The sequence below is a fragment of the Argopecten irradians genome, chromosome 9 (assembly GCF_041381155.1).
Source record: "Argopecten irradians isolate NY chromosome 9, Ai_NY, whole genome shotgun sequence".
NCBI lineage: Eukaryota > Metazoa > Mollusca > Bivalvia > Pectinida > Pectinidae > Argopecten > Argopecten irradians.
The window spans coordinates 37,316,094-37,329,354 of record NC_091142.1 but is presented as its reverse complement, the minus strand read 5'-3'; the positions used below and the strand labels follow the sequence as shown (position 1 = coordinate 37,329,354).

Here is a 13,261-nt window from a genome sequence, read left to right as displayed (position 1 = left end):
GTTCTAATATCACACCTGTACAACTGTAGTAGTTCTAATATCACACATGAACTAGTATCACACCTGTACAACTGTAGTAGTTCTAATATCACACATGTACTAATATCACACATGTACAACTGTAGTAGTTCTAATATCACACATATACAACTCTAGTAGTTCTAATATCACACATGTACAACTCTAGTAGTTCTAATATCACACATGTACAACTCTAGTAGTTCTAATATCACACATATACTAATATCACACCTGTACAACTGCAGTAGTTCAAATATCACACATGTACAACTGTAGTAGTTCTAATATCACACATATACAACTGTAGTAGTTCTAATATCACACATGTACTAATATCACACCTGTACAACTGTAGTAGTTCTAATATCACACATGAACTAGTATCACACCTGTACAACTGTAGTAGTTCTAATATCACACATGTACAACTGTAGTAGTTCTAATATCACACATGTACAACTGTAGTAGTTCTAATATCACACATGTACAACTGTAGTAGTTCTAATATCACACATGTATAACTGTAGTAGTTCTAATATCACACATGTTCAACTGTAGTAGTTCTAATATCACACATGTACTAATATCACACCTGTACAACTGTAGTAGTTCTAATATCACACATGTACTAATATCACACATGTACAACTGTAGTAGTTCTAATATCACACATGTACAACTGTAGTAGTTCTAATATCACACATGTACAACTGTAGTAGTTCTAATATCACACATGTACAACTGTAGTAGTTCTAATATCACACATGCACAACTGTAGTAGTTCTAATATCACACCTGTACAACTGTAGTAGTTCTAATATCACACATGTACAACTGTAGTAGTTCTACTATCACACATGTACAACTGTAGTAGTTCTAATATCACACATGTATTAATATCACACCCTGTACAACTGTAGTAGTTCTAATATCACACATGTACAACTGTAGTAGTTCTAATATCACACCTGTACAACTGTAGTAGTTCTAATATCACACATATACTAATATCACAACTGTACAACTGCAGTAGTTCAAATATCACACATGTACAACTGTAGTAGTTCTAATATCACACATGTACAACTGTAGTAGTTCTAATATCACACATGTACAACTGTAGTAGTTCTAATATCACACATGTACAACTGTAGTAGTTCTAATATCACACATGTACTAATATCACACCTGTACAACTGTAGTAGTTCTAATATCACACATGTACAACTGTAGTAGTTCTAATATCACACATGTACAACTGTAGTAGTTCTAATATCACACATGTACAACTGTAGTACATTTGTATTTCTACTATCACACATGTACAACTGTAGTAGTTCTAATATCACACATGTACAACTGTAGTAGTTCTAGTATCACACATGTACAACTGTAGTATTTCTAATATCACACATGTACAACTGTAGTATTTCTAACTGACGTCACATGTAGTTTTGACGTCATAATATATCTATGACGACGATGATTGTTTCGGTAAGCCGGATTTATATAGAGAATAGTTCTAATATCACACATGTAGTACTAAAGGCTCTTGGTATATCAAATTATCGAACTCGTTCTCTATCGATCCTCTATATGTTAAGTAGTGCGGTAGTTTGATTTGAAGATGTCATTACTTGTAGTACTTCAAAAGCTTGACGTTGCCAACCCCCGAGATCGTCCAAAGGACATTCCTGCGATCTACAGCGAATGTGCTGTGACTATCCGTGTGTAAAATTTTGATGAATTGGCAGTTCCCGGTCATCAGCAGGATGCGATCGTTTTTGCAGTCCCCTATGATAATGTTGCCCTTACTATCATACACCACATTACTTGGGTAAAACGTTTTGCTCTGAGACCGTGGTGTTGTGCTTTCTCCAGGGACTTCACCACTGTAAGTAAACCGCTCCTTGAAATTCTTGTTCATGACGACAATGCGTGGTTTCACAGAAACACCACCATATGTGTGGTTCAAATCAACCACGGCGATATACTGAGTGACAGGACACTCCGAAATCCTATATGGTGAACCCACTATTGGAATCCCAGACCCGCTAGCCAAGGTAGTGCACAGCAATTCACCTCTTGTTGTAAACTTTGACACGTGGTCCCCCATGCCAACAAGAACCTCGTTGCCGGCAGTGATACAGATGCACTCAGGTTTCTGTCTAGTGTGGAATCTGTGGCGAAGTCGTCCTGACACAACCTCAAGAATGTTTCCGTCACAGTCACATGCCCACAGCGTTTTACTAGACGAAGAGAAACTAATGTTCCAGATCCTGCTTGTGTGTTCTACTTCCTGTAAATTCTTTCCTGCCTCGTCCAGGAGAGTAACTGTAGTACTGTAGAAACTGCTCCACATAGGACCATCTGACGTTGAACACAGCGAAGTTATATAGCATGGAGACCACCACTCATCCAACTTGCTAGGTTTAGAAATCAGACTATATTCCGATCTGGACCCTTCCTTTTCTCTCTTTGATATCTTAACTGAACTTTTGCCTTTTTTCGAAGACTTCAGGGATGTTGTTGAAGGTCTCTCTTCAGTAGACGAATCGAATTTCAAATTATGTTCCGACGATGTTTGATTCAGTACTGGATGTGAAGCGTCCGTTTCTCCAAAAGCTTTCTTCAAGTGTTGACGCGGTTTTGGGTTAGGTGTAAAGCAAACATCACCAAATGTAGGCTTTGCAGGTAATTTAGCATAGAAGTTAATCGTACATCCCGTGTCGTAAATTTCAACGTCATTGCCTTTCTGGAGGGCTTTCTTGCACTCCTGTACCATTAGTTTAAGTTCTGCACCGTATTTCTCCAGGTCTTGCTTGTAGGTTTGTAACAATTTGGCGTTACTTTCCTCCATCTGTTTATATAGTGACAAAGTCTCAGCAGACAGGAGGTCAAGCTCTTCTTTTAATTTGTCATTTTGAGCTTTTATCTGGTCCGCAATTATGCAAAATATGTTTGTATTTTCTTTGAGATGTTCTTCCGTAGAAGCGATATATTGGTCAATTTGTGCAATATTTTCCTTTTCGGTTGTATCTATGAAGTTTTGAATGCTTGCCTTCTTTTTGGGAACGATCGCATCTAGTCCACACACTAAATGGTTTTCATGAAGCGTTGACAAACACTTAGTGCAGACTAGTTCTTGACATTTTTTGCAATGAAGGTCGAGTTGTTTTCCCCTATGGTGCATGCATGTTCTCTGACCGTTCGGACGAAAAGCATACTGACTTTTGTACAAGGATGATTCCATTTTGTTTGGGACACTTTATTGCAAGGTCCTTTTAAAGATGAAACATTATTTTGGGTAGCTTACATTACGAAGGGTATCCGTGGGAATCCGGGTATCCTACAGCTTAGTCTAATGTCTATGAAAAGAAGAAATAAAAATCAATAAGAAAAAGCAAAATATAAATTTAGAATATCTATAGCATCTACAAAAGTATATATAAGATTTTTCTTAAGTGATAAAAACAACTCCAAAATACAGATTGTTTGCCTGAAAACCAAAGCAAGTAACAGTAGGTAGTAGCATCTACTATTATGCACAAACAGGTCACAAACATCATGTATATTGCAATCACCAAAACGACATGGAGAAGGAACCTTGTAAATGTATAGTGCATGTGTATGTAACTAGTGATCGTTTGATTGTGGGGATAAATCGTTTGATTGTGGGGATAAAACTAAAGATGATGTTTTTATGAATGCTCTACAAACTAAACATCGATGATCCTTATGAGTTTTATATGTACTTAATTTTGTTCAAATATGTACAGTTTCGACAAAAAAGCACATTGAAAATATATATAAATAGAACACGTAAATGTGTATGTCTGAAAGTAGCCTATGTGCCTGTACGTACCCGGATGATCACCAGGTAAATCCCAGCGAACATGTTTAGATTTATTCAATGTTTTAATATAATACAATACAAAACAAACAATGCAATAAATTTTAAAGTCGCATGTTTCTTACAAATAATATTAGCTCTTGTGAGCTATTATTGCGACAAACTGAAATATATATGTATTGTTAATAACAAAAAGATTGTATTAAAATGTGGAAAATCAAAAGATATACGTTTGTATATATATCACAGAAATTAGAGGGTAAAACAAAAACGTTAATTAACAATGAACACTCGAATTTGTACAAACACTGTGTTACTAAAGGTAGGGATTAAAACACTATCAGATAAGTGTAATGTACATATATGCTAACATAGCAAAAAGTAAAAATTGACAGATTATACACTAATATAGTGTGAGTTAAAAGGAAGCATTTTAATTTGATATCGTAAAAAGCAATATTAAGACCATATTATATAAAGACAAAGTGTCATAAACATAGACTAGTGATACATAAACGAAAAAGCGTAAACATGACAAAGCTTTAGCTGATACATATAGTGTATACACTATAGTGTATGTTACTATACACAGGAGAATGACAAGACAGGAAAGCATAATACGAGTGGTTATTCCGCAAAAGACAGACAAATGGCACACTGACAAATTTGGCCGTACGACGTGTGGATCAGTCTTTTAAACTCCGAAAAATTTTCAACTCTTCGGAATTTATTTGGAAGACTGTTTCACACCCGAGCGGCCTCAAAAGAAAATAATTTATGACCATACTTAACCATGTTAGTTTTTTTTATGTCTGCTTTTCTGTCTTGTCTAAAATTATAAAAAGATGATTGTTATCAAGTCCTGGAAATATTACTATTTTAAAAACCTCGCAGGCCATATCACAAAGTCTCTTAACATGTAAAAAATCATTTCCAGATATTTTAAAAATATGTTTAAAAATTGAGGTGTAGTCCTGGTATATACATCTCAAGGCACGTTCCTGAATATTTTCCATTTTCCTTATACTTTTCATGCTACTGAAGTGCCAATCAAGAGGACAGTAATTAAAATTTGAAATACTAAAAAGAATGGTAAATAACACTTCTTCCTTTCATAGTCAGATAAGAGCCATTGCGATTTAGTACAGAAAGTTGTTGTGATGCCTGTCTACAAATTTCAGAAATATGATTGTCAAAATTTAGCATAGAATCAAAATGAACTCCTAAAAGTTTAACAACATTAACAGGTTTTACACAGGCATCTCCTATATCGAAATAATGAATGTTTTCAATAGATTTTTTACCAATGCAGATTTATGGAATTTTTTCAGGATTGGCTTTCATTTGATTATGTTTTAACCATTGAATCAAAGCTATACAGTCACTTTCCAAGGAAGTTTTAGTACATTAAAATCTCTATTAAACAAGAGTGGTCCAAAATAGAGCCTTGCGGTACCCCGTTGAGCACTTCCAACCTGTCACCGCATTTGGACCCAAGTCGGACCTGCTGGCTCCTGCCGGTCAGGTAGCTGGACAGCAGCTTCAGAGCACCATCACCCAGTCCATATGCTTCCAGCTTCCTGATCAGCAGGTCATGAGGAAGACAATCGAATGCCTTGGACAAGTCCATAAGAATGGCGGCGACATACTCATGGTTGTCCAAGGCCTTACGCCAGTCCTCAACAAGTCTCAGTAAAGTCGGCTGGCATCCAAGTCCTGGTCGGAAAGCTGCCTCTTTGAGCCGGCCAGGAAAGAAGTTTTCCCATATGCAATGGTTAAACAAGTTACATAGGGGGAACTTACTTATTCCCAAGTAATTGACTTTCCATGGTTAATTCCCTAATTATTTTATATGACCAATCTCTGATTAAAAGAGACTCATTTACAGAAACGACGAAAAAAAGATGACAATGCATTAGCGTCGTCTGTCAATATCTATCAGTTGATAAACATACCTTAAGTTATACAAAGCGATTCTCATAAGTGATATTTACCTATGTGTGGACTGTGGCACCAACAGAGCGTAACAACGGAATCCCCCATCATTGTTACAATCCTGATTAACTACGACATTTTTAATTAAGAAATGTCGCCATAAGGATATCAACTCTATCATTTGACGTTTTTATTTTCAATTAAATGTTTTACGAAAACAAAATGGGACTTTAATCAAAGCATCATTTGTCATAGGTGTAAATCATCCCATGACAATGGTTTTATTCTCGTAAACATACAAACAGTAGTGTGGAGAGAATATAAACAGGACATATACATATAAACAGTTTCAATAATGAAATAGTACAGTACATATTACATATCTACTATTATTTACATAGGATATACTGGTTATATTAATGAACTGAATTCAGTCTGTCTTGTGTAATAATTATAAATTTTGTAAGTGAAATAAGTTCATTGCTCATAATTGAAAAGTGTTTCAAAGGACTAGATACCAAATTTCAAATTAAGTATTTAGAAATAAAGTTGCTGCGTTTGAAATATTGAATACGCCCCTGATAAAAACTTAATGATATTTTTGTTGATAGAAATTATGTTTGTGCTATATAAGCATGGTAACCTTGCATAAATTATGCAAATTTGAAAATGTGGTCAATTTTGGCATATTTATTGATAGTTTTTCTTTTAAAAGCAAAAGAGCACAACTTAGAACAAAATTAATATTTTAGAGAATTAGCAGACACGAAGATTACATCATATTGAGAAATATAAAGTTTGTTTAAAATGCACTCTATATTTACTAGATGAAAAATGCATAAAAATACCAATTTTGATTAAATTTTCACATATTGCATAATTAATGCATGATAAAAATGATTGTCATGGCAAATAGAACTGCTATATTACCTAATAGCACTATAAAATATGTCAGGTAAGTTAATATTTGAAATGCAAGATTCACATCTTAAAATAACAGACTATGAAAAATAGCGGATTTAAGGGCCATAAAAGACCCTTACCATACCTAGTCCTTTAAAAGTATTTGGTCTTTCATATTGTATCTAGACATAAAATTCTTTCTATTCGATATTAATTGATCATCAGTACAGTTAAATAAATAATGGAACATTTCTCCAATTTCGTGTAAGTTAAACATGATACAAAATCGTTGTTCTCTTGGTATATTATTCCATGTGCTACATTAAATCGGTAGCTTTACATAACATGTTCTACAATAGACATTCGCTAGACGTGGAGAAAGAATAACCAAATAGTTTTAGTTTTAAAAAATCAAATCATGCTTATAAATTCTATAATTGGTACCTTTCGGAGAGTTGAGAACATCATTTTTCCAGCTATATATAACATAACTTGAGGGCATGGAAAATTACTCTTTTTTTCAATCTATTTATACTAGTGAATTCTCTACTCTAGAAAATTTGAACAAGATTACATTCTTCAAAAATACATTTAAACCACTGTATATAATTAATAGTAATCTGGAACAGTTTATAATTAAGTTTGATATGTGATGATTTGATCACCCTTGCCCAAAAGCCAATCATGCTAACTTTAATACTGATAGCTAATGGGAATTTACCAAGTTCCCCAAATACCATGAAGCTGGATGTTGACGTTTTCAACTTGAGAATATGTTTACAAAATTTAAGGTGGAGACGTTCCAAGAGTTTGTAATCACAAAAAACCCAAACCTCACAACCGTATAATATAACTGGTTTTATAACTTTATTCAAAATGTCTAAATTACAATCAATAGACAGATTATGACTTTTACATTTAGCAATGGCACCATACATCGCTTTTATACCCTTTTCATATAATTTCTTAACATTAAATTGCGTGAAGCCAATTTTGGTGAAATAAACACCAAGGAATTTGAAATTTTTCACAGTTTCCACGTTGTTACCATTAAAAGTGAACCTAATATCTCGAGATAGATTCCCTCTATCAAACACCATAACTTTCGTCTTATCGATTATAAAATACATTAAGATGCTTTTGTAAATCTTCAGTAGAGACTGCAAGTAATATAGTATCGGCAGCATAGGTAAGACATACAATTTAAGGTAAACTTGTAGTTCATTCTCAAGTTTTCCAGATAAAGCTGAATGATTCATCACTCAATTTCCCTTCGTTCAATTGGTTTCGTCAGACACTGAAATCTGAAGGCTGAAATCTTGTCCAATCAACAAGACTGGTATTTATGGGCGCAGCCATTTCTTCTATTGATACCATATACATAACAAATTATTTTGTTTCTTTGAGAATGACTGTTTATTGAGTAATTCCATGCCTGTTTCAGTGATATTGCACTCTGAATTAAAAAAAAAAACCAGGATGACCGGAACTGTTTGCGAAGGCGCTCATATATTTCCCACGGGAGTGAAAAGGAGTACATGCTCATATCTGCTCAACATACTTAGCGTCTAGCTTCCATGTCTGATATCTACTACCTGATAAACGCGTGTTTTATCCTTCATCTTCTTCGTCTTGTTAATTCTTGACGCCGTCAATTTTGACGATTAGGTCAAGGTGGATGTGTAGGGTGCAGAAAAAAGACATATGCAAGACTAGTTCATGAGGGCGTCAAGGGTTACTTGGAGAATATGACCCTTGCTTCGAGTGTGGTACATTAGGAACTGAAACCTGAAAACACCAGTGCCGACGAATTTGTATAGGTAGCGTCAAGTCTTAGGGAGCAGAGACGGTTAACGAAACTGGTGAAAAAGACACTGTTGGTGATGAAGACACTGGAAGACATGAAAGCATTTCCCAACTTCCGATATTGATTTCTAACGTTATCAATGACATTTCATAAAAATGGATGTCACAGTTGAGGATTTCTATGACAATAGTGAAATGTTTGTGGTTGCTGAGGGAAAACTGTGTTACTAAGGCATAGGTTTGAGGTTCAGAAAACATTAAGATAAGTGTTTCCTTCATCCTTCATTTTGGATCAGAGTATGATCAGCCTAAAGATCAGATGACTCCTGAACAAGTGCCATCCCAAGGTCAGGAACATCAACCTGGAGGACTTCAGTAGACAAGACACAAGATCAACTTGGATACCAACTACAAGATAAACATCATGGTGAATTGTCTGATCATCTTGAGGGTCAAGTCCAAGATCAACCTCAGCCAGCACCAAAACATGGACAGTAAACCCCAGATGGGAATGACTGTCTAGATGATGCACCTCCCAAGAGCTTGAAATTCAAGATTATGAGATATACCGAGGCAAGAAACTGGACCCTGATCATTAGTTATATGTACATCGTCGCAAGGTCAGAGTTGATATTCAATACTCCTGGATACATCAAATAGGCAATAACGTTGGGAGCTCATACTTGGTTTCCGATGAAGGAGGCTTAAAAATGGGAAGGGTGTAGTGAAACAGGGTTTGGTCGAGTTGTCTCAATTATCGGGTTTTGTCGGAATTCCAAATCGTATCGCGTGACTGACGTCGACACAACCTGGTAACTAGGCGTAAGCGTGCATGTGTTTGTTCACGTTTTTCTTCTAGCTAATATGAGCAAATCCTGCTGGTTTATATGTTCACAGAGTGGGTATTTGAAACATCTAATTTACACATAAAATATTGTGTATAACAAATATTGTAATGAGCGAGCATTGTTTTCTTTGTAGATACCGTCTCCTGAGGTCGACCACATGTATCATTTATGAAAAATTGTTGACATCTTCTCGTGTTACTTCGGAAGAGTTCGGAATGATCCGTCATCATTAGAGCCTATTTTTCACGGGCGAGTTCACTTGAAACTCTAGAGTTAACACGAGCGGTGCGTGTGACGTAATTTGAAATTTGAACTCTACCCGTGTCTAACCCAGCTGAGACCCAGGGTTCGGAGAGTTTCTCTCGGAGTAGACCAACGCATTTTGTTCACGACTCTCGAGCTAGGGTCTATAAATAGGGTTTTACGTCACTCAGCTCATCCTGCGAGTTTCACGTGAACTCTTCCGTGTACACGTCGATCGCGACATCTCGGAGTAATTTCCGTCAATCTTCGGCCGAAGAATACCGGAAATTTCTCCGAGGGAATCCGATTGGTGTACACGTAAAAAGCATTTCTTACTTTCATAATTAAAAATACTTCAAGTGCTGCAACTTTACAAAAAGTGATAAAATTATAAAGTTTTAAACCTCGGACAGACGGAGAAAAATGTGTATAACACTCAAATAGTTTTAGACCATACAACTTTAAATACAAATAAAAATTAACCTGTCCTATGAACTGGTTTTCTTATTCCATTACAGGGACAGAGAGAAGGTTAGTAGTAATTTCATATATTAATGAGTAAATAGGCACTCCATTTTCACATCCGGGTATATATATTTGAATTTTAACGACAATATATACACAAGGTTTTGAAATACAGCGTATATACTTTCCAGAAATAGACTTCAGTCACGTTTTTTAACGAAAACACCACTTAGATAAAGAAAATGTGTACATTTAGAAAATAAAATGGTATGATTTGTATTTACGTATACGTTCACTAGTTTGTTAAACAACACATTGACGTCATAATGACGTCACCACTTTTTAGACATTGGTATGTTAAGGATGTATTCTTCTGAGGTTTCAGTCCCGTTGAAGTCTCGTTTCGACAAAGATCAAAGAAGTTGAGTGATTTTCTAATACAATCTATCAATATCTGTAGCAAGTTGCCAGTTGCGAATTTTGTCAAAAAATGACATTTCTATATTTAGTAGATTTTTCATACAGGTATTTTAACAAATGGCCCATTTGGCGGCCATTTCGCAATTTTACTTTGAGTAGGGCAACAGTTTACCATTTTTTCCTAAAATTGTTTTTACTAAAACCATCACTGTGCTGCCAGCATTTTTAGCGGCATCAAGCTATTTTTTGCTGTAAATCTTTACTTATATCGTGGTAATTAAAATATTGAGCATTAATGTGTGAAATGATACGCTTTTCACTTTATTTTTACATTTAATGGTAATTTGAGCACTTCTATTTTTTACCCTAAAATATTGAAAAATAACAAATATTCAAATGGGGAAAAAAGTAAGCACACGGACCCCCTGTTTTCTGTCTGATTTAGAAAGACCAACCCTTTCCCTATTGTATGCAAAATATAGTAACAAAAGTTAATACCAGAACTTTTTCTGTAAAGGGTTAAATCGGGGGGAAATGGCTGAAAATGTCGCATTTTGTAGCTCAAAATTAAGGGGTATTGAAAACTGAGAAATATGAGTCTTATTAATCAAAACTGATATATTATTACAGAAGACCACTAGGAAGTAAATTCTACAAACATCCATATATATCAAACAACTCATAAGGAAATCATGGCTTTAATCCCGTGTGTACATGTAAATGACCAAAACAGCAAAATTCCCATAAAATCCAATATTTTGTCACCTAGGTGTCTTTGAGTGAAAATAGCTCAAAAATGAGCACACGGACATATTTGTTCTTCCAATTTCTTTGATGGTATCCTTAAGAGAACATTAAACAGGTAGTGTGAAATGTTAATACTTTGTTAGCCCTGCAGGTAGGGCGTTAGAATTGTACCTGCTGCCCCTTTTGCATGATCGTAAAAGGCGACTAAATTTATGCCCTTATTTTTTCTCTTCTTCCTTACTGACTTCATCTTTCCTAATGCCTCCCTTGGCACCGCCTCACTTTTGGCCTTGAGTTGAGCGTTCGCCCCTGTAAGGAGGGCTTTGGGTTCTGTCCCCTGGCCGAGACACACCAAAGTCTATAAAAATGGTAGTTTCTGCTCCTGCTTGGCGCTCAGCATACAGGGAATGGGACGACTGGTTCGCCCGTTGTCAGTGTAATGTGACCGAGTGGGGTGTGTTGCTTGGTGTCTTCGGTGGCATGCATCAGTGATATAGCACTATAAAAAGGGCAACAGTTCCACTATACAAGAAGACACAACATGAATATACCACAGTCTCCCAAAACACGCAGCTCGCATAACATACAGGCAACACACCACATACATGGAGGACTGTCCTTACATGACCATAGCTGTTAATAGGACGTTAATCAAACAAACAAACAAACAAACTTTGTAAAGCATTGTGATTTTGGTTATAGAATGCCCCAGTTCTCAACAAATCAACCGCTTTCTGTATAAGTATTACCAGAATTACAGAAGGTAATCACCAAAACCAGAAAACGCTTTACCACCATTTCAAGTATCATGGAAGCTAATGTCCTTTATTTTCGACTTTTCAAAAACATTATAACTAGCAGTAATGATACCTAACTAACATTTAAGCATTGGTTGTCATATTTTTGATATGCATTGGTGTGTAACGTGTAACATACATCGGATGTTCTAGTATAACCAATGATGCGCGTTAGCGCACCACGATAGATATGCTAGAACACCAAATGTATGTTACACACCAATGCATGTCAAAAATATGACAACCAATGCTTATATTTACATTGATATAGTCTTTCCCGTTATAAAAAGAAAATTGAAAAAAAATAAAGTACACAAATAAAAGTTGTACGTTTGTATAGAGAAAAACATCATTTGATGGAATAGCCAATAATTTGGCGGGAGATGAGTTCTGGCTCCTTCCGGTGTGTTGCTACGGACAACCGACTACACAATAACAGTAGATGTCCCAGCGATAAAACGGGAAGTAGTGTTAGACAGTATGCCTGTGTCAATTACATATATGTAACCTGAATTGCAATCTGGATACATAGACTGCGTCCATTAGTTTGCTATTTTATGTTCAAAATTAGCACAAAATTACTGTCAATAAATATATGGAACACTTGTCATTCGCTTCTTCATGAACGACGGTATTCCATTTTTAGTTATGTATATATACAAATGTATTTTGACAGATTGAAATATACAATATATGTAATATATCTAACATTTTCAACAATATCTAAAATACATTCACTTACCTTTTTCAATCAAGAACCACCCTCGATCTATTCCTGTGATAACCATACATTGGAGTAACGGTATCGTCTGATCACTTGAATAACCGGTTTACTGAAGAGCTCAGAATAGTATATTTGCAAGTAACAGTTACATGTATTTCACTTCCTTGTTCTGCAACGTTGCCGCACACATGTATTCCGCAACGTTGCCGCACACATGTATATGAAATTTAAAACGGATATTTAAAATGATTTCTAATAGTGGATCGGCTAAGGTCGATTTTTCGGCAAAATCGTTCAAAGTTTGAAGAAAGCATGAAACTTTAATTTGCATATGGCTTCATTGGGACATAAGGTTTCAGAAAAAAAATGGCTCAAAATGGCCGCTAAAAACGACCTTCTGTACCCATATCTCACGTTCTATACCAGCTAGATCCAAACTTTTAAGTCTTCACTCATATTATTGATACTTTGGAACATTCTGGTAGTGTTAAACTTCATG

The 13,261-nt window shown here is 35.5% G+C and overlaps 1 protein-coding gene across 1 annotated transcript; it reads right to left on the bottom strand.

Moving 5' to 3' along the window:
- Window positions 1–932: 932 nt before the first annotated feature.
- Window positions 933–12,909, bottom strand: LOC138330970 (uncharacterized). The gene is made up of 2 exons (XM_069278437.1): window positions 12,781–12,909; window positions 933–3,389 (listed from the first exon to the last, which is right to left on the bottom strand). Exon 2 carries the CDS (start codon window positions 3,272–3,274, stop codon window positions 1,655–1,657), a length of 1,620 nt encoding a protein of 539 aa, XP_069134538.1. The 5' UTR covers window positions 3,275–3,389; window positions 12,781–12,909; the 3' UTR covers window positions 933–1,654.
- Between the last annotated feature and the right edge of the window lie 352 nt (window positions 12,910–13,261).

Coding starts and splice junctions, on each gene's coding strand:
- LOC138330970 (XM_069278437.1), bottom strand. CDS start 3,274: ATGGAATCATCCTTGTACAAAAGTCAGTATGCTTTTCGTCCGAACGGT.